Source organism: Eschrichtius robustus, chromosome 18, assembly GCF_028021215.1.
Source record: "Eschrichtius robustus isolate mEscRob2 chromosome 18, mEscRob2.pri, whole genome shotgun sequence".
In the NCBI taxonomy this organism is placed as follows: Eukaryota; Metazoa; Chordata; class Mammalia; order Artiodactyla; family Eschrichtiidae; genus Eschrichtius; species Eschrichtius robustus.
Genome location: NC_090841.1, coordinates 48298830 through 48325597, shown reverse-complemented (window position 1 = coordinate 48325597; position 26768 = coordinate 48298830). Strand labels below are relative to the sequence as shown.

Sequence of the window (26768 nt, the reverse complement as noted above, 5' to 3'; positions counted from 1 at the left end):
TGTTTAACAAACACATCACTCAAGGTCAGTACAAAAATATTTATTGATAAAAAATGAACTTGTACTTCAGTAACTTCTTGAAAGTTCCAGGAGCTTTTCTGTTGTCACTAAATCAAGCCCTTGATTTTTCACATTAAGGAGGGAAAGAAAAGAAGCTCAGCATGTTAGTTGAAGCAGTTTCCTCCCAATCACGATCACATCATGGATCCCACGCATGAGGAATACGTGGAGCTGTCCAGTTGGAGTCTTTGGTTCTGAGAGAGGTACTCTATGGGCTGCTGCATTGAGGACGATTTGCAATTTTCATCCAACACCTTTGCATCGAGTGGTCTTGCTGTGAAAAAGAAAATACCTTATTTTCAGTTTAAATAGGACCATTCAAGGATACAACAATTATGTGAACTGTTTTTAAAACCGAGATGCAAACTTCCCTATGCACTCTAAAGGGACAGTGAAGATACATTTTGTTACAAATCAGTATTCTGTATCATAAAAGTACTTCCTGTATCTTAATGCTTGCTTGCTTTTAAATGGACAACCACAGTCCCACCTCATGACAAAGCGGAGGAAAGGTAAAATAACGCCTCCATATTAAACCTGAATATTCGTTTGGAGAGTTATGTTCAGTTGCACACTTGATGTTTATTAATAAATCGGCATATAAAAATCAAAGATTCTCCTGATCAGTGCCTAAAATTATGATGGGATTCTTCAAATATGAATACAGTTGTCCCTCAGTATCCATGGGGGATTGGTTCCAGGACCCCCAAGGATACCCAAATCCATGGATACTCAAGTCCCTTATGTGAAATGGCATAGTATTTACATATATTTTAAATCATCTCTAGATTACTTATAATACCCAATACAGTATAAATACTATGTAAATAGTTGCAAATACAACATAAGTTCTATGTAAATAGTTGCTGGCACATGGCAAATTCAAGTTTTGCTTTTGGAACTCTGGATTTTGGTGGGTTTTTTTGCCCTGAATATTTTTGATCGGAGGTTGGTTGAATCCATGGATGTGGAACTCGCCAACCGTATACAGACATAACCATTCTATCTGGAGGTTCAGTAAGTGTACACTTCAACAGTATACTTTTGTATAAATACTCAGTTTTTTAGATACATATGTGTTATCTCTAAAGGCTTGGATTTTAAGAAAAGAACCCTTACCTTTCTTTGAGTGCTCGTAACTGATGTGTAATCTCTCAGTTGTACTATTTCCCTCTCTAGTAATCAGGATGCTGCTTTTAGTTTAGCTTTGAGCCAATATTAGAGGCGAAAGCCTCCACCTCCCTCCTATTTGGTACCCTCTCCTCCTGTTCCCCCTTTCAGCTTAAAGGAACTGATTTCAAGCCCCTTTTCCAGAGCAGCGCTAAGCTCTCCTTCCCCCACCTCTTCTCTTATGCTCCCTCATAGCAGAAGAGGTAGGAAAATAAAGTTCTGAAGCACTTTCTCCTCCTATTAAATGAAGACAGGATGAGGCATCAACAGATAATAATTAATGAAATTTTACACAAAACGGGAAAAAAACAGGCTGAAAACAGTCACATTTAGCAAATACTTAAAAACCCACAACCATATCAAGCTTTCTCTGTTTTTTCCATACCTTTATATTAAAAACTTGAGATTTATTCTCGACTTCCAAGGTTTGTGCATCACTTTCTTTGCAGTAACTTTCTGCTCCAACCGTATCCATAATATTGCTTCCACAAGTCTGTGTATTATAGCCACTATCCATCTGACAGGAATGAGAAGGAGAGAGAGAAGAAAAACCGCCACAGGTAACATTGCAAAGTGTAATTCACTTGACCACAAAATTTATTTTGAGGAACTTTTATGTTTAAATAAGTAAATTTATTTTAAAATATTTATATAAACTATGTTATATATGTGTAAGATATGGCTTATGCAATTATATATAAAGACAATATTTTAAAACATTTAAATGAATCACTATATACTATCATTCACAACTGAATGATACAATTTAATATTGTATTAACAATACAATTTAATATTGATCATATTGAATGAATTTTAAAAGTAAACATAAAATTGCTTGTTCTTCAAAGTAGTTACTACAATTCCTTCTAATAAAACATATCTTGTAATTTTCAAAATTCTAGGCTATTTTATTTATTTTTTGGCTGCGCCACACAGCATATGGAATCTTAGTTCCTAGACCAGGGATCGAACCTGCGCCCCCTGCAGTGGAAGCGCAGAGTCTTAACCACCGGACCACCAGGGAAGTAAGTCCCTGTAATTTTCTTGAAAGTCAGTGTACAAGCCACTAAGAACATACTTCCCTGTTACTTTGTGCTCATACCCAGTAGATGAAAATGAAGATTACAATCAACTTCTTCCACCTCATTTACCAAGCTTGTCTTAAATGGCTTACTTGCGTCTCTAAATAAAATTTACCTAAATGGCAAGCTACCGTTAAGAGGATTCAAAACAATACACATTTTTTAAAAGGTGGCTTACATTATACTCATACCCATCGTTGAAATAAAAATCTTACCTTCATAATAATACCACGTATATAATGGCTCTAGATGGTAGCTCAGCTTTTCATTTTAATTAAAATTGTAGCATTCTACAACACACTGTTACAGCCCAAAAGAGCAAAAGAAAACAAGGGACTAGCAAACTTCAGTTTTGGTACAAATATGACAAATATTTATTTCATGAGGGCCTAAAAAAGCACCAGCCCTGTATGGCACTCCATGTAATATTCTTAATGTTCTCCTTGCAGCACCCTATTAACTTCACAAATAGGGCTAAGGCTCAGAAAGGGTAACTTTCACAGTGTCGGAATGAGATGACGAACAGCTGAGGCCCCACTGCCCCTGCCCGCTCACTGCACACTCCACACTTACGTGCACAGTGACGAACACCAAACAACACAACCCACAATGCAGTCATCTTGCACTGACGCCCTTTTATGCAAATTATGACCAGCAAAGGGAAGACTACATTCGCCCCCAACACAAACATAAATAAGAATAGCCTAGAAAGTGCATTCTATCATCATCTTAAGAAAAATGTTCCCAGTTCTCGGGAATGGATGCATATTTGTTTACTCCTGGGAGTGATGTTCCATTTGAACAAAACCCTTGTGGTGCAGGGAGTACGGAACACAGGGAGTCTGTCCCACTCTCTAGGAAGAGAAGGATCATGGGTGCCCCTAACATAACACGGTGGCTTACCACACTGGCTCCCATCCAGACCACTACTAATGTCAGTGCCTACTATGTGCCAACCAGACAACACAGGTCATCTCGTTACCCGCCACAGGCGTCAAGGGAGACAACATGGTATTCCAAACTCTGGAAAGCCAATGTGACTGAAACAGAGAAGGAAGGGAAACAAAATGAGGCTGGAGAGTAAGGGAAAGGCCAGACCATGCAACGCTTTGCCAGCCACTCTACAGATTTTTAAATTAATACCAAAAGCAAAACAAACAAACAACAAAGCTTACAAATTTAAGATTAAGATGCAGAAATAAAAACTCAATGGAAGGGTTATTGTATGAAGTTGAGCAAATTTCCCAAAAATTAGAACAAAAGGGAGTTAAAAAAACTGTGAAAAGATTTTTTTAAATTGGAGAATCAAAAGGAGTTCCAAAGAACGGTGAAAACGATAGAGGAGAAATCTAAGATATTATTCAAGAAAAGATCCAAGAAGTGAAGGGCATGAGTTTACAGATCATAAGGGCCCTCTGAGTGCCCAGTACAACTGATGAAAAGGAACCCACACCAAAGAATCACTGAAATTTCAGGATCCTTTACTTCAGAAAGGATTAAAAAGAGACCATATGCAAAAGATTAAGTATTAAAATGGTTTCAGATCTCTCACCAGCAACACTGAAAACAGAATCAACGAAACAAAGTCTGAAGGAAAATTATTTACAAACTCAAATGTGAGAGAATAAAGAACATGTGATTAGACGTGCAGTATCTTGAAAAAGGTACTCTTCCTCAGAAAGCTACTGGAAAATGTGTTCCAGTCAAGTGAGAAGTAAACCAGGAAACAGAAGAACGGGGTACAGAACATGCGAGAGGTTAAGGGAATTCTCAGGATGATGAAGGGATACTCCAGGAATACAGCTGTGTACAATGCTTGGAGGCCAACCCATCACAGTAAAGCAAGTCAAAAGGCCCTGGGAAAATGTGACTGTCTTTGAATGTTTGGAGCTACCCCTGTGGTAGGAAAGAATGTATAGAAAACATTTTTAAACTACAAAATGTTCTGCAAACAGTACACATTATTATGATAGGACCCAAAGGATAAAACTGAAACTGACTGGTAGATACCACAGAGAGAACCATAGTTCAGCTCGCTAGGGAAGAGGCTTGTAAATGGTGAGAGAAGTCCTCTAAGATAGGCTGGGATACCCCTGCAGGTACTCAGGCAGAGAGTGATGGCAATTTATAATGAGACAGGCTTCCAAGGGGTAGTTGGACTGGATGATGAATGTGTATTTCCCTCTAAGTATTCTATAATGCTTCTATAGATGCTCTGAAAAAAAGAGGCAGTAAGAAAAAAGGAGAGCAAAAAAGTTAACAATACCTTTAAGGCTAAGTTTGACTGGATGTGCTTCTTTACTTAGGAACCAAATTTAGAAGCTGGAATATGTAAAAGCGATTCTAGTGTATTTTTTTGAGCAACAATCCTAGAAGTCAAGATAGACAACATAGGCATAAAATATGAGCAAAAGATTATATGTAATTTGGGATCATTTAAAATCCCTCCATGAGTTTTACACTTTAGCATGTCAAAACTGACAGCACTAAAGCATTATAGAGTTGTTGTGAGAATTAGATGAATTAGTATCTATAAAGAGGTTAGAAGAGCGTCTGGCACACTGGAAGACTGTGTAGTATTAACTATTACTATGGGTCAGTATAAACTTGGATTAAAGAACATGGAATCCAGACTGCCAGGATTTGAATCTTTTGACTCCACCACTTGCTAGCTAGACAGCCAATTGACCGAACCTCTCTGACCCTCGGTTTCCTCATCTGTAAAATGTGGATGATAGTATATACCTATTTCACAGGACCGTTGTGAAGATTAAACAAATTAACATGTGTAAAGTACTTGGAATAATGCCTGACATATTGTAAGAGCTATGTTAAGTGTTAGATATCGTTACTATGAAATGGCAGGTAAAACTGCCTTTCTAGTTTAAAGTTCTTTCAAAACTCTCAACTCAAAGAATATGACAATTAGTGGAACAAATGTCTTTCTGAAAGTAAGTGCTAGCTGTGAAGTGTATTTGTCAAATGAATCATGCTTTCCTGTTGCCAGATATTGCAAAATTGGAAATGTATGATTACATGAAAAATGGTGGTTACAAATCACATTTTTTTTAAAGTCCAAAAGAAATATACATAAAAGTGCTCTAAACTGCTTTTCCTAAATTATATAAAGGAAAAACCAAAACTATTGTTTTTTTTTGTTTTTTTTTTAATATTTATTTACTTATTTATTCATTTTTAGTTGTGTTGGATCTGTATTTTTAGAATACCAACACTACACCAGAAACTGAATTCTTTTGGAACTAGCTCCACAGGAAAGAGAGGTGAACCCTGAGAAGCTGCCGGATTCTAGCAGTTTGTAAAAAACAGAGCAGCTTGATTTCTTTTCTGCTCTGTTATTTTCCTACTCCAAATAAATATCAGTGAATGTGAATATTAAATATATGCATCATCAGTCCAAGTTAAAAGAACTAACCCTCTTGATCTCACTTAGTACTGATTAAAAATACATATGTAATGCCGTTAAGTCTCACATACAACCCATTTTCTTTCTCACTATAATCTTACAAAAGAAAGGATGAAGAACACCAAGGGACCAAGGAAAGGACTCTAGAATATTCAACCACCTTACCTGAATGTTACTGCTTTCACAAGGAATGACACTGCTTTCTGCGAGAGGTGACATGCACATGTGAGAGTTTTCAATACTGAAGGCGATCCCACTCACAAAGTCAGTCATGGGTAAACTCCTATTATCAACGGGCTCCTTAATCCAAGTGGTCTCATCTGCTATCTCTATGGGATCGACCATATCCACAGTGTTATTCTCCTTCTCACTTTCCACATCCTGCAGCAGTGCCAATTCTTTCTCAGAAGCACCGGACTGGTTCTGGGTAATAGACATGGCGGTCACTACCAAGTGCGCGCCGTGTGGACAAACGTCACCATCCAGCTGCGGCAGGTGGACTCCAGCCGTGCCCGTGGCGAGGGAGGAGGCGTCTGTGGAAGGAACATCTGCCTTGTCTCCTTCATCTTCGCTGTGAGCCTCGAGAGCAAAAGGTACCCGAATCAGTGCGGGCCGATACTTAGCACCCCCTGTACACATCTCAAGTCTCATAGGAGACCAATTTTTAATTGGTGAGCAGCCATCTATATAAGGACTTCTGATACACGGATTGGTGATTCCATGAGAATTTGTTCCAGACGAAGCATCAGGAGAATGGAAAGTTAACTTCCTTTGCTCTAAAAGATGGGGAGTGGAAAAAAAAAGATTGGGAAGGAAAAATCACATCATGAAAACATGGACATGGGAAAGCCATTACTAAATGGTCATCATCATGTTTCATGCCAGAAAAACTGGATTTCTCTAACAGTGGTGTTGTTTCCTGAAGTGAAATTTTGGTGTTAAAAATAATAGCACAAATGAATGTGTATCCATAAATAGGGTGAGGCTCTTCAAAAATAATTCCTCTGGCACTTTCCCTTTTTCAGTTAAAGAAAATACCTTATTCCCTGAGAATTATTTCTTCACAAGCATATTGCTACTATAACAATGTTGTTCACATCCAAGATAATAGAACAAACCAGCTGATAGCTGCAAATTAACAGCTGTACCCGGTAAATGAAATATGTAATAATCTATTTGTGTTTATGTAAAATACTATAAGCAACATTAAAAGGCAAACAAAAAACTGCAAAATAATATTTGCAACAATAAAGAGCTTAACAATGGTAAACGAAATGATCAAAATGCCTTAAAAGTTAATAATTTTTATAGCTTCGTTAGCTTAATAAAAACAAAAGTTTTAAAAAATGGGCAAAAGCATATAAACAATCCTCCCAATGGTAAATGAACATATGAAGTGTTTGGCCACACAAATAATAAAAAATACGGAAATTAAAGCAATGAGAGACCATTTGTTGAACAAAAACACTGAAGTCCGAACTAATAATCCCCCCAAACAAATGACCCATAAACATTTGGAAAAAGTTCAACATTGTAATAACCAAAGACAAGAAAATTAAAGCAGTAAGAGACCTTTTTGTAAGGTACCAAATTAACAAACATCAAAAAGAATGGTAAGACCAGTGTTGCTAGATGGGGAAAAAAATGACTTTTCAGACACCACTGATGAAAATTTCAATTGGTACAACTTCTTATGAAAAAAATTTGATAAAATTCCTCAAGAGCCTTAAAAACAGTCATCCCTTTTCACCAAATAATTCCACTAACCTAAAGAAATAAATATGTACAATACAATGTACATACAAGGAAAAATCAGAAATAATTTAAATGTTTATCAGTGATTGAAAACAAAAGATACATCTGTGAAATGGAACATCATATAGTGATTCAAAATCATGGTTTCAAACAATAATAAATGACTTGAATGACCTACAAAAATACTCCTAATAGAATGCTTTGTGAAAAAAAGCAGGATATAGAACTATATGTGTGTGTGTGTGTGTGTTCATATATGTGTGGAGATATATACACACGTACACATGTACATATATAAAAGGAAGACTAACAAAAATAGTTTTCAGTTTTCCAATTTTATTTACTATGAATAGGTTTTGTAAACTGAATAATTTTCAAGAAGTGCTATAATTTTTTTCAAGGAAAAACTGACATATTGCAAAGAAAAATACGTAAATTCCCACACACTACCTAAAAACTTTACTCAAGCAAATATATCTTTACACAATATCAGTATGAATATCTGATTACCAAAGTCTGAACCTACACACTGGAAGGCATACCGAAACCAACTTATCTCTACGACAGCCATCTTTCTTTGATTCTGCTTGTAAGATGTTTGGTATAAATACTGCTAGTCAAATTACCTGTATCTGACATGACAGCAGAACTTTGCTGAGAATTTCAGTCTTTGAAAGTAAATTGTTCCTTTTGTTAAAAAAAAAAAAAAAAAAAAAAAAATCCAAGTTTCTAAATTTTAAAAGGTGAGTGGTCAATTTGGAGCTCTGTAGTTAGAACAAGCTAAAAAGAGACTCTTTAATAACAAATACTGACAATATAAAATTTTAATTGGGGGTTGTATTACAAGACATACCTGAGAGTGGTGTCTTTCCTATTTGAAATTCAATTGGTGAGAAAGTGGGTGAAGAAATAGGTGAAGGGCTGGTTATGCTTCCCAAACTGTATTTTTTTGCACTACCCTGAATAGGGCTAGAAGAAAACTGCCCCTGTGATAAAAATAAATAAATAAAATTACACGGTTCTCTTCCTTAGCTCTGTTACACCAAGTGCTATTTATCTTTATTTTTGAAACACATTCATAAACTAGGTTGTATAACTTTGGTTATTCACCAGAAAGCAAGATGCCACCTTTGCTCTGTGGCAAAAGGCAAGACACCAAAAGGCAGGCCCACAGACACAGGAAACAAACTTATGGTTACCAAAGGGGAAGGCGGGGAGGGATAAATTAGGAGTTTGAGATTAACATATACACACTACTATATATAAAATAGATAATCAACAAGGACCTACTGTATAGCACAGGGAACTCTACTCAGTATTTTGTAATAACCTATAAGGGGTAAGAATCTGAACAAAATGGATATATATGGATGTATAACTGAATCGCTTTGCTGTACACTTGAAACTAATAAAACATTGTAAGTCAACTATACTTTAATAAGAAAAAAAAAGGTAAAAACAAAAAACAAAACAAAAAAAACACGCCAAAAGGCAAGGCATCTTGTAACGAGGATAGTTAAGAAGACTGTTCCAAAAATTCTGAAATAGAATATACTAGATAAGATAAAATATAAATGCACTGTATTTACACAAAGCAAGTAGCGGTCTATGAAAAATTTTAAGTTAGTCCACTAACACCAATCTAGTTGTGTTATACTGAAAATCTTCCGTAATTCAGTAAGTACCTTACCCTGAAATTCCTTGAGACTCATTTACCTCTAAATACAAAACTGGAGAGTCTGACCAAAAACATTCCTATACCTAATGACAAAACGTGAACTAGGCTAATCCGCATGAAATATAAAACCCAAAAGACAATCATTCCTCCTGACAGCAATAGGAGCATCTAGGTCCAAGATGCCTAGAGCCAACCAACCAGCCACTTGGTCCACTTCTTACCGAACTCGGGGTCTGCACAGGGCTCCTACACTGCACAGGAGATAAATCTATTGAATAAAAAACCTCAAGTGATGCTTCAGCACCACTACGAGGACTTCTGGGAGAAGCTGGAGGTAAGGAGTCAGAGATACTTCCGTTGCCATCTAAAAAGAGCTTTCTTCTGAGGGATGAAGAACTGAGGTTTCCAGGAGATTGATCTGCAAATTCATCAGCTCTAAAATAGTCACCTATATTTAATATTAACAGAATAAAAGGCAGAGCTAGTCATTTGGAAGAGCAATTATATTTCAGTTGTCTGATGTTTTAAAAACCAGTCTATATGTTTGAATTGTTTTCCAAAAAGAGGGCAAAGTTCAACTGCACAGGTGCTGCTTGAAATCTGAAACGATTCTTTCTTTTTTTAGTGCCTCATTATTAGTATGGGTAGTGCCAATCAGATGTGCTCATGAATCGTTTATGTCTATAGTTAAGTTCACTATGATAAAAAGGCTAATTCAGGCCATATTAAAGAAAAACGAGAAATTTCAGGACGGCTTCCCCACTTCTTTAGCAAGAGGCGTTGCCACAGATTCCCATTTACAAAAAGCCATTAAAACAAAACCTTTTATTTAAGTTATTAAAGGTTTAAACAAATACAATACTTACCTAATACCTTTTCTAAATTAAAATCCACAGGGAGAGACAGCAATGTCTGGCAAGCAGCTGGAAGCAAGCAGATAAACACAAACATGGTTAAATCAATGCAAGTGTATCCCAGGCAGTTTAGCATGTGCTTCCCCATCAACCGTCTCCCCATGATGCTCCAGACAAACTGAATCATTTACTTTACGCATCCCTTTCCATAACATGCCACCTTCCTGTTTCCCACACTTTCCAGCACTGATGTTAACCTGTTAATGGTAAAAGTTAACTCCTGGTTTTGCTGCTGGCACTTGTATCAAAAAAGAAGCCAGCCTATATATATTTGGGGATAGATTTCCCAATATTAACAAAGTTTCAAAAGAATGCCTTCCAACACCAAAATTCCATTCACATGATTTGAACCACAAAATAACACACTATTGCCACTTCTCAAACATGGCTGGATATATCTATTCTAACTGTTTCTCAAGGTCAGCTCTCATATAGCTTATTCATAAAAAGTAAACAACTTCAATTCCAGAGTGAAGTGTTATCACATGTACTGAAATTAACATCAAATGTCGCTTAATATGGAACATACTTCTTTTCCAAGTTACACTCGTACTCACCATTGCTTGTCTCAGAATGTATGGTCAGCTTTCTTCCAACTGGAGATTCATTATTGATGTTAATACCTGTAAATCATTTTAAGTGAAAAATCTTACATTTTCTGTTCTTCATTTACTTTAGGGTTACTTTTTCCAGAGTAAAAAAATGAAGTGTGGAAACTTTTACATTTAAAAAATAAATGTTTGCATAGGTAAGTATATAACTTGGCATGTTTCTGCTAAGTTTGTTTGTTTATTGATTAATTGATTGATTGTCAACTTTGAGGAAGCATAAGGATAAGACTTAAGGATTACCACAGCAAGTAAGGCGGCACACAAGGAATACTTTTTAGGGAAAGCAGCGTTGCTCTCCATGACGTCAACCTTAAAAGGTTGGGGACACATGTTAGTCAACGTCAATGTCCTCAAACAGATCCTCTGTTGCTTGATGCTTTTCCAAAATGGAAATAGATAAATTGTCGGAATTAAAGCGCCAGGCCATTCTGAAAGAAACTGAAATTTGATCAATAAAACCGTGCTCAGTTTTTTTTTTTTGCCCCAAGAGAGGAGTCAAAAACATAGGTGCGAATAATTTTTTTAAAAATCTGAAGTTAACGGCTAATATTAAGCTTCTTAACTTGAAAAAGCACCAGGTAGCAAATAAATGGGTGAAAAAATAAAATAAAAAAATAGAATTCTAGATTCAAATGCCTTCTCTGCTGTAGGGAGTGTGACCTTCTAGAAGGCAAATGCAACCAAGGTGCTCTGCTGCGAAAACCCTGTAATGTCCTTGGTCTTTAGGCTGGAGTCCAAACACCTTAATGGTGTAAATAAAGCCCTTCCAAAGCCTTGTATCTGTCTCTAGCACCGCTGTCCTCCAACCGAACATTATCTGAATACCTTAAAAAACAAACAGGTTCTCTCTCTCACCTCTAGGTATTTCTAATATTCTTTCCTCTCTGACTTTTCTGCCCCATTCCCCAAGTCCGGCTAACTCAAGTCTCCGCTTAAACTGTGTCTTCCATCTTAGATTAGACAGGAGCATTCTCACACCACTTTTCAACTGTATTGCAAGTGTTTTCTTGGTTGTTTCCTCTAAAAGGACTTCATAGATAACTTTAAGACCACAATCAAATGAGGAAAAATGGATGGATTTGATTACACCAAAATAAGAATTTCTAGGCAACCAAAGACATCAAAAGAAAAGTAGCACGTGCGGCTTCCATGGTGGCGCAGTGGTTGAGAATCTGCCTGCCAGTGCAGGGGACACGGGTTCGAGCCCTGGTCTGGGAAGATCCCACATGCCGCGGAGCAACTAGGCCCGTGAGCCACAGTTACTGAGCCTGCGCATCTGGAGCCTGTGCTCTGCAACAAGAGAGGCCGCGATAATGAGAGGCCCGCGTACCGCGATGAAGAGTGGTCCCCGCTTGCCACAACTAGAGAAAGCCCTCGCACAGAAACGAAGACCCAACACAGCCATAAATAAATAAATTAAAAAAAAAAAAAAAAAAAGAAAAGTAGCACATATGTGACCGGAGATGACATGTGAAATGTTTAGAACTAAGATAAATTACTACAAATGTAACTACAAGGTATCTTAGAAATTAAAAGGAAAAAGAAAGAGACAACAACTCCAATAGGAAGGGATTAGAAATAGGCATTTTACAAGAGAGGAAATAAAAAGGCTGTTAATATATGAGAAATGAAAATTAAAACCATCATAGAATGTCAAACAACCCATGAGAAAGGCAAAAATGTGAGAGCCACGTACTGGCAGGGATGTGGGGATATGGGAACCCTACCCTATGGGAGCCACCGCGGGTGGCTGTGCAGACTGTAAGCCGTTCCGGCGAGCAGCCTGGCACCGCACAGTCAAATCAGAAAGCACGTAGCCTGTAACTCAGAAATCCTCAGCCTACGTATAGTTCCCAGAGAAATCCTCGTGCAAGTCCATAAATAAAAACGCAATGGGTAGTACAGTCATTGAAGCACCTTGCTGCATAAATACTGGTAACAGTAAAAATTGACAGCATAAGCTAATGTGTACAAACAAAATCATTTTTCCCCCTGACTCACCATTGTCTTTGTTATTCTTCGGGTAAATAACACTGAGCACTTACCATGTGCTAGGTACATGATCTTCGAAGTATTAGCTCATTTCATCCTTTCATAGGGAAGGAGAGTGTGGCACAGGAAAGCTAAGTAGTTCACACAGATACTAAGCTATACTGGGCACGACTCAAACCCAGACGGCATTACTCTAGAGTGAGGGTCAGCAAACGATAGCTCATGAGACAAACCGGGCTGGTTGCCTACTTTTGTAAATAAAGTTTTACTGGAACACACCCACACTCGTTCATTATGTATCACCAGGGATACACTTTCATGGTAAAGCAGCAGAGCTGACTGGTTGCAACAGAAACTGTATGGTCTGCAAAGCCTAAAATGTTCAATATTTGGTCCTTTGCAGATAGAGGTTGCCAATCTCTACTCTAAGGTAGTGTTTTCCAGAACTTTTTCTGTCATGATGGAAATGTTCCATATCCGTGCAGGCCAATATGGTCACCACTAGGTGTGGCTACTGAGCACCTGAAATGTGAACGTATGACCAGGAAACTAAAATTTCAATTTTAATTTATTTAAATGTAAATGGCCACATGTGGCTAGTGGCTACCATATGTCAAGAACTGTAAAGGGTCTGACAGGTTAGCATGTCAACGTTGCACAGATGCTGGCTGAAGACAGAAGGCTTCGGGTCACAGACAAAGGGACTTCATTATTCTCAGCACAGCAGGCAACATGAGCTGCATGTTCACGTCAGCTCCCTTTGCCCCCTCAGTCCCAAGGAAGGGACATGAAAGAGCCCAGGTGGATACAGCACACACAGAGGGTCTGTGCCCCAGCTGAGGAACCCTAAGCACGGGAAATCCCATTCTTTATAAGCTGCAAGCAAACCTGCTCCAGAGGGAGACGTTACCATTATTGTACTAGACAGACAAACAAACCTACCCTCTGCTCCAGAGGGATACTCTGTCTCTGTTTTCCAAGGATGTTCACAATACAAGCATCCTTGAAAATACAGTCCGGATCAAAACCTGTCCGTGCCGCTCTTCATGAGATGTATAGAAATGTGAGACCCATGGAGAACCGAACTATCTCCCAACACCACTGTAGATAGCACAGGCCTGCACACCCCCTCCCACCCCCGCCAATTAACCACTGTACTCTGTCGTCATGGGCTTGATGGTCACACCAAAGAGGCTGTATGTAGTATTTTCAGCATCTTCCTGATCTGCCTCACTTTAACTAAAACAGGATACTTCGAATATAAAATGATGTTATAAAAAAGATCACATAACAAGGTTGATTTACCTGTTCAAAAATCCAACATTAGAAAACTGGGGGGGGCTTCCCTGGTGGCGCAGTGGTTGAGAATCCGCCTGCCAATGCAGGGGACACGGGTTCGAGCCCTGGTCGGGGAAGATCCCACATGCCACGGAGCAACTGGGCCCGTGAGCCACAACTACTGAGCCTGCGCATCTGGAGCCTGTGCTCCGCAACAAGAGAGGCCACGATAGTGAGAGGCCCACGCACCGCGATGAAGAGTGGCCCCCACTTGCCGCAACTAGAGGAAGCCCTTGCGCAGAAACGAAGACCCAACACAGCCAAAAATTAATAATAATAATAATAAATAAATAAATAAATAAAATTTAAAAAAAAAAACAACTGGGGGGAAGAAACCTACTATCTATGAATACGTCACCTTGGATATAGAATTTTAGAGCTGGGAGGGATGTTAACACACAACCATCTAGTTTAACCCCTTGATTTTACAAATGAAAAACTGAGGCCTAAAGAGATTGAAAAAGTTGATCAAGGTCACCCCTTCTGGTTTATAATACGGAAGGTCTACAACCCAGGTCTCCATCCACTACTGCATGCCACCTTTAGCTTGCAACGATTCAGAATCTGAACTGAGAAATGCTTCCTTTTAAATCCAGGTTCTGCCACCTTATCCTACCTGTAACCTGGGCCAAGTGCTCTAACCTTTCTAAAACTAGATTTTCTCACTTATAAAATGAGACCAATAAAAGCACCTACTTCATATGAGCTGTTGTAAGGAATACTGAAAGCACTTAACACTGGACACATGAAAAGTGCTCAATCCATTTATTCTATATTGTGTTTTTGATAAAGAATGGAACAAATATTCCCTCTTATACTGACAGCATAATTAATGTATGCTACACAGAAGAGCGGTCAATTCCACTGAAATGAGGGATGCATATAAACAAGTAATACTTGAACATTGCTCACAACTCAAAGGGCAGTGAGAGCAAATATAAGATACCCATTTCCTAGAGGTAGAAAAATATTTGAAAGATTACTGGCTTGCTCTTCAACTTCCTTTTTAATTTTGCAGATAATCAGCTGTATTACACTGTCCCAGAGGTCCTATAAATGCCCATCCTTCCTCTACTATTATAAGAAACCAGGAAATTAGCAAAAAGCAAAGCAATTTAAGGATTTCATCTAAAAAAATTAACCTTCAAAATCACTGCAAAAATTAACAATTCAGCTCTATATTCAATACCAACTATTTCTGCATCTACAGATCCTCTATAACCATCATTATAACTGATATTCACAATGATTATGAAGAGAAACTTAAATTCAAAATAGAATGGCCAAAATAAAAAAGAATGTAGTAAATTTTAATCAAGTTTTGAATCCTAACTCTTAAATAGTTAAATCCTCTGGTATCCAGAAATTTAATTTATAGCAAGCTTCCTACCAAAGCAGATAAACTGGCACTCACTGTATGTTGTTTTACATTCATTGCTTTTTATTTTTATGATTTTTATTCAAACAATTTTTAACACACTCACATTTACTGGAATCATACTCTGAAAGCTGCTTCCCTTCATGATCAGTCCAAGGAGAAGGTACGATGACATCCTTAGTGAAAAACTAGGAAAATTAAAGTCATCAAATTAGGCATATGAAATATGAAAAGGCAGCTGTGTTAAATAACCATCAAACATGTTACATACTGACTTTATAGTTATATTTTAAAATTTAATACTTAAAAGCACAAATGAGCAAAGGTAAAATGGAAGACATTTAAAGTATATATAAAGAAAAATTTTAATACTTCAAATCAACCACTTAAATTTGCGAATTAAGCTAAGGGTATTAATCGTAAAGAAAATATTTTTCATTTCTCCCCCAATTTTTTTGGAGACGAGGGGGAGGCTGACAAAAGGGAGAATGAAGAGGGAAGGATTAAATGGAGATAAATGTATACGTGGAAGCCGGTATCAATAGTGTGCTGGAGCTGGCGTCCTGACTCTCAAGATCTAATTATTAAAATTTCAGGAATTCTGTGTATCCGTTATCAAACAAAGCCAATATTAAAATTAAAATTAGGTAAACTTAAATAAACTATATTAAAAATAAAGGTAATAAAAACTCAAAATCATCATTTGCTAATTATTTTACTACATTTACCAACATCTATGCTCTTGAGGTTAATTATGTCTTTTGTGTCTGTGTGGTAGAATGCCTACACATAATGGTGCACTGCTACATTTCTTTCCCCATTCAGCATGTCACATCACTAACTTGAAATTGGCCATGGTTGGAGTATTTACACTATGGACAGCAGCAATCACTAAAACTCATACTCCTCCCACAGTCAGAGGGCCTGCTGTTAATTTACCAGCACACCACTGGCCAGTATACTCAAATGGAGATACAGCATTTGGATAAATGTCTTTCCTCTTTCATTCTGGATATAAAATTGATCAAGCCTAAGACAGAAGTAATACAGTATTTTCCCCTCCCCTATGTTTTGGAGGTAACTCAGAACATTTTCTTCATATTTTGCTATACCTATGACAAAGAACTAACTTCCTTGACTAAACTACCTATGAAATCATGAAGAAAAGATGTTGAAAAAAGGAGGGGGGGAGGGGGAACAGAGATGATACAGACAATTCCCAGAAAAAAAGGAATATAAAAGACCCACAAACTCATGAAGCAAAGTATAAGTTCACTGAGAATGAAAGAGATAAAAATCCAAATAACAAGATGAAATTTTTAAAGTAATAAGAGTAGCACAAATTAAGAAGTCTGATAATAGCCAATATTGCAGATATGAGAAAACAGGCAGTATCATAATGTTGCCAGGAGAGTAAATTGGTACAACCTTTTGGGAAGACAATATGGCAAAATCTACCAAAAGCTGAAAACACAAACCCTCTGACTTAGCAAGTTCACAAAGATATATGTACAAGTGTGTTCACTGCAGCATTATTTGTGATAGAAAAAAACACTGAACACAACCTACACATCTGTCAATAGGGGCTGGGTTAGGTTATGATACATTCATACAATGGAATACTAGGTATGCTATTTACTAATAACTGGTACATGCTGATAATCAAAAAAAAATTCTAAGAAATTACTAAGCAAAAAAGTAAGAGGCAAAACAGTACAAGAATGATGATCCTACTTATGTGCAAATATTTAAAGGGCATGTGCTATTATCATAAAACGAATCTGAATGTATACTCGAGAAATCTTACAGTAATTACTTTTAAGGAGTGAGACAGGGAACAAGAGGCTCTTCATTTTCATTTTATATTTTTTCTTTGCAGTTTGTTTTTGTTTTTATTATGTGCATGTATCTATCGTATTTCACATGCCTACGTATGAATTTAATTTGTTGCTGATACATTAACTTCTGCTACATTGGCCCTAATCTTCACTCTGAATTCATTTTCTTAAGTTTTCTCCTGAATTTCCCTTTAAAATTAAGTCGAGAATTCGAAAGAGAGAGCATACTTCCCAAAATGTTGGGAAATGGGAAAGAGTCTGAGAATATTCAACTGGGGAGGAATCAAGTGACTGGATTAGAATGAAAATTTTGAAGTTATTAGATAGATTAAGAAGTAGATAACGTTTGTCAGGAGTAAAGCATATGAAACGATTTCCTAAGAAATAGGCTATATCTGAAATATGGGGGCCGGCACATCACTGGATCTCTGAACATGCCATAGCTGAAGTCTTTTGGGGTGCAGAAGATCCAAGTGCAGCAAAGGAATAGAGGTGGGCAGAGGGGGCTAGTGAGGGAAAAAGGAAAAACAAAAAATGCTGCCATGACATGAAGACTTTTGAGCAAATATCTAGATAGACAACCTTTACACTCTAAGAGTTCAGCACACAAAGAAAGCAAAAAGTGAAAAACTAAGTTCATTAGTTTTATTAAAAAAAAAAACCTACCTTTGGGATATACTTTTTCTATGTAGCAGTATATTATATTTCATGAAATATATTTTATGTCTTAAAAATTCGAAGAACTAACAAGAACAGAAGATAAAAAAAAGATAAAAAAAAAAAAAAAGAACAGAAGATAAAACTGTTACCGAGGCCAATCTAGACTTTCAAGGCTTGAAAATACTCAACTTGCTCTACGTAAACTCCATCTTGAAACAAGGGTTTGTGCTCATCCAAGGCACAAGGAAGACCAACTGTGCTAGGCCGTGAGAATGAAAAGATGAACAAGCACAATACTGGCCAAATAAGAATTCAGTCTGGGGGAGAAAAGCACTCAACCGGTCATTACAATGAGAGGCGCTGGGACAGCTCAAAAACACTGGTCTTAGGGGAGGTCTGGGAGGGACTGGGGACGGGGAGGCTGGTGTGGGAGCCGGGACAGGAAAGGATCTGAAGGAAGTCTTCCTCTCTTAGAGGTGCTGTGCAAGCAGAATCGATGCTTAACTAGCTTCGTGATCAGTAACAGTTTTAAGTTACCTCTTCAATGGCTTTTTGTCTTTGGTCTTCCACATCTTTATCTATTCTATACAGAGATAAAGAAGAAAAATAACCATGCCATTACTTCAGCAGATTGAACATTCAAAATAATAACCTTTCAAAGAAATCGTTACTTTCCCCGTTGGAAACTGGCAAATGTTAAGCTCATTTTAAAAGAAAAATTGGGACCTTATCACATTTCGTAAATGACAGTATTTAGACATTCATTCAGCCTTGTGCTGTTAGGCCTACCTCACCCCCCCTTTCCATTCACAGTTGGAATGGAATAATATTTTCTTTTAAAAGGCTTACATTGATACAATTTTTAAATTACTATTAACAATGTAAAGAAAGTAATTTGAATAAACTTTGCCCTTTAATCACCACAAATTAAGAAGTATGTCACTCCACAGAAATCTAAAAATTGTCCAAATTCTTTTTCTTCAATTATAGCAAGTTTATCATAGTCGTAATTTTAGAATCAACTCTTACTCTGAAATAAAAGGAAAAAAAACCTATCATCCTTACAGTCCTAAATAAACAGGCAAAATTATTAATTCTGAAATGAAATATCAACAATATAAAATTTGAAATATAAAATATAAAACTTTGTCCAAATTCTTTTTTTCCCACTTTGATACATTATGCAATTATAGCACCCCAAATTTATCAGCTGTAAGATTTAATATAAATTGTCGGGTCTCAAGCACAAGGCATATATTTTCCAAGGACTCAGCAGTTAGCCTTGTAGGACCACCTTTTTTTTTTTTTTTTTTTTTTTTTTTGGCCAAGCAGCCATGCAGTTTGTGGGATCTTAGTTCCCTGACCAGGGATTGAACCTGGGCCCTCAGCAGTGAAAGCACGGAGTACTAACCACTGGAGCGCCAGGGAATTCCCAGGGCCAACTTCTTTAATCTGTTCCCAGAAAGAATATTTGCTTACCATCAATAAGTTGGTAAGACACTTTTTTCTCTCCAAATTTTTTCATGTATAACTTGCAGCTTAACAAAGCTTATAATAATGTACGTGTATTAGAAATTAAAATCAAGTGGATCTCTCAAATAAGGGAATTCTGAGAAAATAGACTGCAATGATAATCCACATATCTCAGCTTGAACAGCCATTCTGAGATTACTAACTCAATTCTCTTCATCTTATTGTGGACATAAACAGGTCAAAATGACAGGGCATAACAATAACAGCGTACAGTATTAGTAAGCTCTGATCTAGCAATACCTCATTCAGAAACCTTCCGCTGCTTCATCAGAGGACTGTAACAACCTGAAATATTCAAGTGATGGCTAGAAGCAGGGAAAAATCAGTTTGGCCAAACACTGTAGAGCCTGATCACGGAAGGTTCTAAGGAGTCATATAGGGCAGGGTATCCTGACCAGCATGATGCATGCAGGGTCCAGTATTACAGGTATGCCCTGAATGGACCCTTGGTGGGCAAGGCAGGGAGGAGCTTTCAGGACTGTTCACCTCCTGTATGGACAGACTCATTTGTTTACACCAGGATGATTTGCAGTTCTCATTTTTATGTGTAGCATGGCGTGAAAAAGGTGGAAAGCACTGAAAGAGGGAACTTGGGTTAGAGAGGAAGAGACACTGGAAGCCTTTGCTTATTTCTAAGAATGAATCAACATGTTTTAAGAGTATACTCACTATCCTTGGTAGAAGCCCTAACCATTCACTGAATTACATGAGGAAGTTAAATTCAATCAGGGTCTTTCCCCCTCTTCTACGTTACAGGTCTATCTACTGAAGTACACCAAGATTCTTTTCATAAACCTGCTCAAACAATACAGGATTTACTAGTAAGTACAGAAATGCTGTGTCACAACTTTGTTGACTACAGGGCAGGAAGAACCTCCTGTACTGCTTCCGTGCTCCCTACGGCGCCTCACAGTGTTCAACGAATCTCTCTTGACTGTCCATGGTTCAATATACTGAAGGGAGGAGGCGAAATATAGCATACGGTTTGTGTGAAACAAAAAATTCGTGACACATTTGCTTTCAGATATTCTTTCCACCTTCTCTCTCAAAGGTATTCTCTAGTGTGAAGTTAAAATCTTTCATGCTCTATCCCCATTCTAGTCCCTTTCTATAGCACTTTGGATGTGCATTAATTAATTACGAGGGGATGGTCATCAAGCTACCAAGCCAAAAGAGGAAGGGGTAGAAAAGCCAGACGAATATTTGCAAGAGCATCTCAATACGTGTACATCTTTGTGCGATTAAATTCTAGTTAAAGGGAAAAGAATTATTCATTATCTTAGACCGATAACACATGTACCTTAGTACCAAAAATTAAAAGCTGATCATATCAGGATTTGATTGTTTCAAATATTAAAAAAAAAATCAAACTATAAAACTGACATCAACAAAAGAGTCCCTCAAACTATTACTGACTACTGCTATCTGTAATTTGTAATTACAGATGACTGCAGTTGGTAATCAAAAAGTATGCATGTTCCCCCAAAGAAGTGTATGGTCTCACTACGTTAGGCATCATTAAGTAACAGGAGTCTAAGACACACTAGTACTTGGAAATCTACACAACACATCAACAAAAGCATTAGTTAGGGCTCCTCTGACTACTAGGCTGATAATGTAAATCAGATCCCCAAGTGTCAAAGCTGGATGATGTCTAGAAAAGCTCTCTCTGTTGATAATGGATACTCTTCCATTCAATGTGTCCTAACTTGGTAAAGGGACTTTCAGCTTCCCTAAATGTAGGTGGTAATAAAACAGCAGCATTTTACTCTATCCCATACCACCAAAAAGGAAAACAAAACAAAAATTCAATGGCCGAAGTCACAATCATGTACAAAGATACAGATTTCAAAATGCCCTTCCTTCTACCAAGGGCTGGGGAAGCGAAGGTGTCCCATAAGTAGCAGAGGGAGGAAATTGTCTCTAAAAGAAAAGGACTCCTACCCAGATCTGGAACTGTTAGCAAGGGAGTCTTGCTGGATGCAGTTCTTTGAGCTCACTCTTTATTTAGATAAGATAAATCTGTATCATAATTTTTCCTCCCTGATTTCTTTACAAATAAAAATATTCAACCTTGGAATTTCCTATCTCTCTTTACTTGAGAGTACATTATTACACTTAGGTGCGAAAAAGGAAAACTTACCGAGAACGACTTAAGTATAAAGCTTGACGATGAATGTCTTCTGGGTCTATTTCTACAGGATTTATTACGGCTAGTTGATCAATAGACCATCTAAATTCCCCTGGAGTCTTAACAAAAGAAAGCGATCTTATGAGTAAAAGTATACTAAAATAGTTCATCAAAACTAACTTCAAAACTAAGCTAACTTCGAATGTCAACTTCAAAAATTAATGTGATTGGTTATAATATAAAAATATCTTACAGCTCATATTTTAAAATTTGACTTCACTACTAAATTAAATGGCAAATGGTAACCAAATCACACTAAATCAACTGACTTGACTGTATCTCTTTAAAATATCCAAGTCTTCCCTCTGGGTGATTGTTTAAATTACATAATAATAGAAAAGTCACAGAGTATTAAAGGTATAGAAATTGCACAATGAACACTCTTCAGTGATGCAACATGACCAAGTAAAACTAAAAATCTCTTAGAGTTATCAAGTCTTTATTTTCACCAAGAATGAACTGAAATTAAACAAAGTCCTAACTACAGAAGTGCCTGCAAAAGCTCATAAAATAGGTGATCCTCAAAATAATTATGAGTGGTAACCAGTGCTGCTTTTCTATATTCAACTGCCCACTACACCAAAAAACTTATCCAAATCCTAATCTGTAAATTCAGAATATATTTTTGAAAAATCAAGCTTAAAAACCCAAGATGTCATGCATTCTTGCTTTGAGGATTAAGTTGCAGTCATTCTGTTATTTTTATTAAGACTAACTAAAATTTAATACTATTCAATTTAAAATCATGAGGTCAGATAATGACTCAATATAAAGTGTATCACTGTAAAACTTTCCTCTAGTGCATAACTAGCTTCATGCTGATATGAATGTGTAGCTAGCATTAACAGCCACCCAGTTTACAGTTTCCTAGATAATTTACTAAGTTAAAAGATCAGACTTCAGGGAGATCAGCTCGGTGCTTTGTGACCACCTAGAGGGGTGGGATAGGGAGGGTGGGAGGGAGGGAGATGCAAGAGGGAAGAGATATGGGAACATATGTATATGTATAGCTGATTCACTTTGTTATAAAGCAGAAACTAACACACCATTGTAAAGCAATTATACTCCAATAAAGATGTTAAAAAAAAAAGATCAGACTTCAAAAGAACTTCTCCACTGTAGCCAATAACAGTAAAAAGAAGCTAAAGAGATGAAGCCTTCCCTAATCTCCTAAAGAGCACGTTCCCTTCCATATCATCCTTGTGTTATAGCACATAACATATTCTCCTGAAGTTGCCAGTTTAACTGAGTCTATCCCATTAGAGTAGAGGTTGACTTCTTTTTAAACAATCTGCAAGCTAAGAATGAATGGGTGACAAAAATCCAAAAGAATATTAGTCATTTACGACATGTGAAAATTAAATGAAATTCAAATGTCACTGTCCATAAATAATGCTTTATTGGAACACAGTCACATTTATTGTTTACATACTACCTACGGCCGCTTCTACAATACAAGGCAGAGGTGACTAGTTGTAACAGCAACCAGATGAGTTGCAAAGCCTGAAATATTTACTATCTGGCCCTTGACAGAAAAAGTTTGCTCACCCCTGGATGAGAGTATAAGCTCTTTGAGAATTTGTGTTTTATGACCCTGACTTGTTCAAGGTGTAACCTCTATAGCTAAGAACTGTACCTGACAAATGGCACTCAAATAATGTTTGTTGAATACTGAAGAATAATTAGATGACATAGTTTCTTCTTTATTATGGATTAGTACACGTATCATCAACCATAGTAACCAGCAGCACCCACAGCTGTAGGAAGCTAACATGCTATCTACTGAATAAAATAAAAAGAAATGCTAACTAAAAACAAAAAAAAAATCTGGCTAAGTTATTTTTAGCCCAACCACTACATTATAATGAACATTACAATTAAAAAGAACATTCCAGATATGTATGTTCCATGATAAATTTCCCACTTATTTTGTAAAGAAAGATAATTACATTTAAAGTTGTTTGGTAACATTAGTCAAGAATAACTTACTGGTAATTTTGTCGATTTAAAAACAGAAGGACTGGAGACAGTTTGTTCGTGGAGATTAGAATAATCACCAGGACTTTCAAAAGGATTTAAAACAGGAATTCTTCCTGGAGTTTCGGGTGTTATTTGCATTTTTGATTCTTTGACATCTCCCATAGCACAGAGAGAAAACTAAAAAGAAATCAGAAGTATGTATAATAAAAGTACAAAGTTCCATAGACATTCATTTTGACAACTAAAATGTATTCAACAAACATACATTTCACAAAAAGAATTAACTCAAAACCTAAGGCTCCTGGGCTTTTTTAATAAGTTTACACAAATGTGATCCTCTAAATAACCTTGAAAGTTGGAGAGGTAAAGTATTAGTGATATAATTTTGCAGGAGAATTAACAAGTTCAGAGAAGTTAAGTGGCTTGTAAGTAGCAGTCAACCAAAGGTGAATGAGTTCAGGTCCGCCTTCGAGACAACTAAATGTTCCAATAGGCACAAAACCTTTTTCCACTAAAGAATTTATACCTACAGTTTTTTATTCATTATCTCAAGTCTCTACACACTTTGAACATAATTCGGATAGCCCAGCAATTCCCTAACAAACTGCAGTTACTAAACAATTATGAATAGCGAGCAAACAAGAGACCAGGAAGTCTCTGGTCTCTCTGTGCATGGGTGCCTTTCTTGCACATTAACCCCCGTCAGAAAAGAATGACTGATTAGGGCTAGGAAATTAACCGCTTTGGGTTGCCTCTTCTCAAACACCCTTAGCGAAAGGCTAAGACCCCGAGGATAGAAGGCGAGACTGCATTATTTCCCGTCAAGCGGGGCTACAACTAGAGAAAAAGAACCCACTCCTTGGAAGGCTGACGCTGCAGCTGGCCTCAAGTGAAGAACAGAAGAGGACACTCACGCCGGTGTCATCCCCAACCCTACTCGATCACTCTTTCTTGGCGCCCCCTCTTCCGCACCTACTCCCCGGCAGCTTCCACTCATCCCGAGGCGAGCGTGCAGGCCGGTCCGGAGCCGGGCTACGTGAGCTCTCCAATTCGAGACAGGAGGAAAGGCCAGGAACTACAAAGAACATACCTAGTGGTGTGTACAAATAGGAAGCCCCCCAAAGGGACTCCAGGGCGCTTCCGAGGTGCCAGTCCAGCTCCCACGACAGGCACAGACTCTTTAACTCCCCGCTTCCGCGCTTAGGCCAACCAGAGCACGGGCCTTGCGCACGACTGGCCAATCGCGTCTCACCGCTGTCCGCGAACCAGCCAATCGCATCGAGGCCGCGTAGTAAATTCGAATGACAACTCCTCGCTTCGCATTCCTCCCGGAGTAACCAGGCTCCAAATTCAAATCAACGCAGCCTCACGCTGGCGAGGAGCGCCAGGGGCGGAGCCTGCCCGGCGTGAGCTGGGGACGCGCAGTGTGATTGCCCAGGAGAAAGGAAGGCGCTCCACTTCCGGGTCAGGCCCTTCGCTCGCCCCCCCCCCCCCTTGGCCTCAGCCATGGCGAGTAGCAGTGGCGTCGGGGCGGCGGCGGCGAATCTGAATGCGGTGAGGGAGACCATGGACGGTGAGTGCCCGTGTCGCCCCCTTTACCTTGCCTCGGTTCCCCGGAGCCCAGGCCCTCGGGCGGGGGTGGGCCCACAAGGACTTCTGATCCACCTCCTGCCTAGATCGGCATCTTTGGAGATCCTCCCAAGGGACCCGCCAGGGCCGCAGTGCTGATGGCCCCATCCTTGGAGAGTCGTTTCTTCGCTCCTGGGTAGTTTGTCGCGAGTACGGCGTTGCGGACCCACGTCAGCCCGGCGAGCGCTCCGTCCCTTCCGCCGCAAACCCCGCGCGCCGCGCACATCCCGCGCCCCCTCCCCGTGGTACGCCCACCTCCCCGCGTCCTTCCTCCAGCGCGCTCATTCCACGCCCCCCTCCCGCGCAGGGTCCGCGCGCCACGCCCCCCTCCCGCGCAGGGTCCCCGCGTCCCTCCTTTGGTACCGGCCTCGCGCTCCCCGCCACCCCGCGCCGCAGCCAGTGCCCGGGGAGCCTCGAAAGCGCCCCAGACTGCAGGCCCTTTGCGGACAGTGGCCTCGAGTGTTTGGTCACCGCCACGGCCTTTGTCTCTTGCACTTCAGCAGACGCGTTTTAAATACCCGGTGGAGGAGCAAGTTGTTCCTTCATCAAAATTGCCCCAGTTTCGTCTTGGAGCAGGCGATGCCGGTGTCCGGGGGGCTGTGGGCGTATTTATGCGTTTCGGAGCTCGGAGCACGCGGGTAAAGCGTACCCGCAAGTAGTAGGGGAAAAAAAGCGTCTTGGAGTTATCCTCTCTCTTTCTCCTCTCTCATGCCGGCCCTGCCACTTTATACGCCTGGTGGTGGGCTTGGACAAGCTACTTATACATCTTTGAGCCCGCTTCTTCTTATTCTGTAAAACAAGTTTACTACCTCCCAGGGTTGTAAATATTTAAATAAGATAACCAGGTAAAAACATCTCGAAGGTGACCATTAAAAGATACTTATTGTATTATTTTTGTGTATAAGAGGTCATCCCACTTGCAGACTCTTTCGTTGTCCCCATTTTATTTGCATCCACCTGTATATGGGTGTTTGATAGATGGTAAACATTGGTGTTTGCACTTTCCAGGGGATACCCACATTGGCCTCTGTCTCTGTCAAAACATGGAATTCTCACTAAGCAGTGTCAGCCTTCATGTCGTGTCTCTGTCTCCACCGTAGGCTCCACTTCCTTTTAGAGCCCCTCCTTATGGACTTTAATGAATTTATTTTTGGCTGTGTCCGGTCTTTCGTTGCAGCGCCCGGGCTTCTCTAGCTGTGGTTCACGGGCTCCAGAGCGTGCAGGCTCAGTAGTTGCCCTGCAGCATGTGGGATGTTAGTTCCCCAACCAGGGATCAAACCTGCGTTCCCTGCATTGCAAGACGGACCTGCGTTCCCTGCATTGCAAGACGGATTCTTAACCACTGGACCACCAGGGAAGTCCCCTTATGGGGACTTCTGATAAAGCTTCTGGCTTTTTCTGCCCTGGAAAAAAGCCTTTTCAAAGAGTTATTTTTATTATTAGAGCCTTTGCATCTAATATTTTACTTACCAAGTATCTGCTTTGCCCTTTTTCTGAAAAATAGAATTTTGTTAATACCATATTCAGCCTGT

General features: G+C 38.8%; 2 protein-coding genes across 3 annotated transcripts in view; one reads left to right on the top strand and one right to left on the bottom strand.

Annotated features, from left to right (window-relative positions):
- Positions 1 to 25: 25 nt before the first annotated feature.
- BORA (BORA aurora kinase A activator) lies at positions 26 to 25431 on the bottom strand. 2 transcript variants are annotated; one of them, XM_068526304.1, is made up of 12 exons: positions 25207 to 25431; positions 23617 to 23784; positions 21580 to 21686; positions 18441 to 18486; positions 15512 to 15593; positions 10644 to 10709; positions 10039 to 10095; positions 9394 to 9620; positions 8348 to 8480; positions 5905 to 6515; positions 1616 to 1747; positions 26 to 334 (listed from the first exon to the last, which is right to left on the bottom strand). In XM_068526304.1, exons 1-12 carry the CDS (start codon positions 25342 to 25344, stop codon positions 269 to 271), a joined length of 1833 nt encoding a protein of 610 aa, XP_068382405.1. In that variant the 5' UTR covers positions 25345 to 25431; the 3' UTR covers positions 26 to 268. The 2 variants fall into 2 exon arrangements, with proteins under 2 accessions (XP_068382405.1, XP_068382406.1); XM_068526305.1 differs by lacking the exon at positions 25207 to 25431 and adding an exon at positions 24698 to 24890.
- MZT1 (mitotic spindle organizing protein 1) overlaps positions 25068 to 26768 on the top strand; it is a 15873-nt gene continuing 14172 nt past the window's right edge. The window contains exon 1 of the mRNA XM_068526306.1: positions 25068 to 25180. Within this exon, the coding sequence (XP_068382407.1) occupies positions 25114 to 25180 (67 nt within the window). The 5' untranslated portion in view covers positions 25068 to 25113. The remainder of the gene's footprint in view (positions 25181 to 26768) is intronic.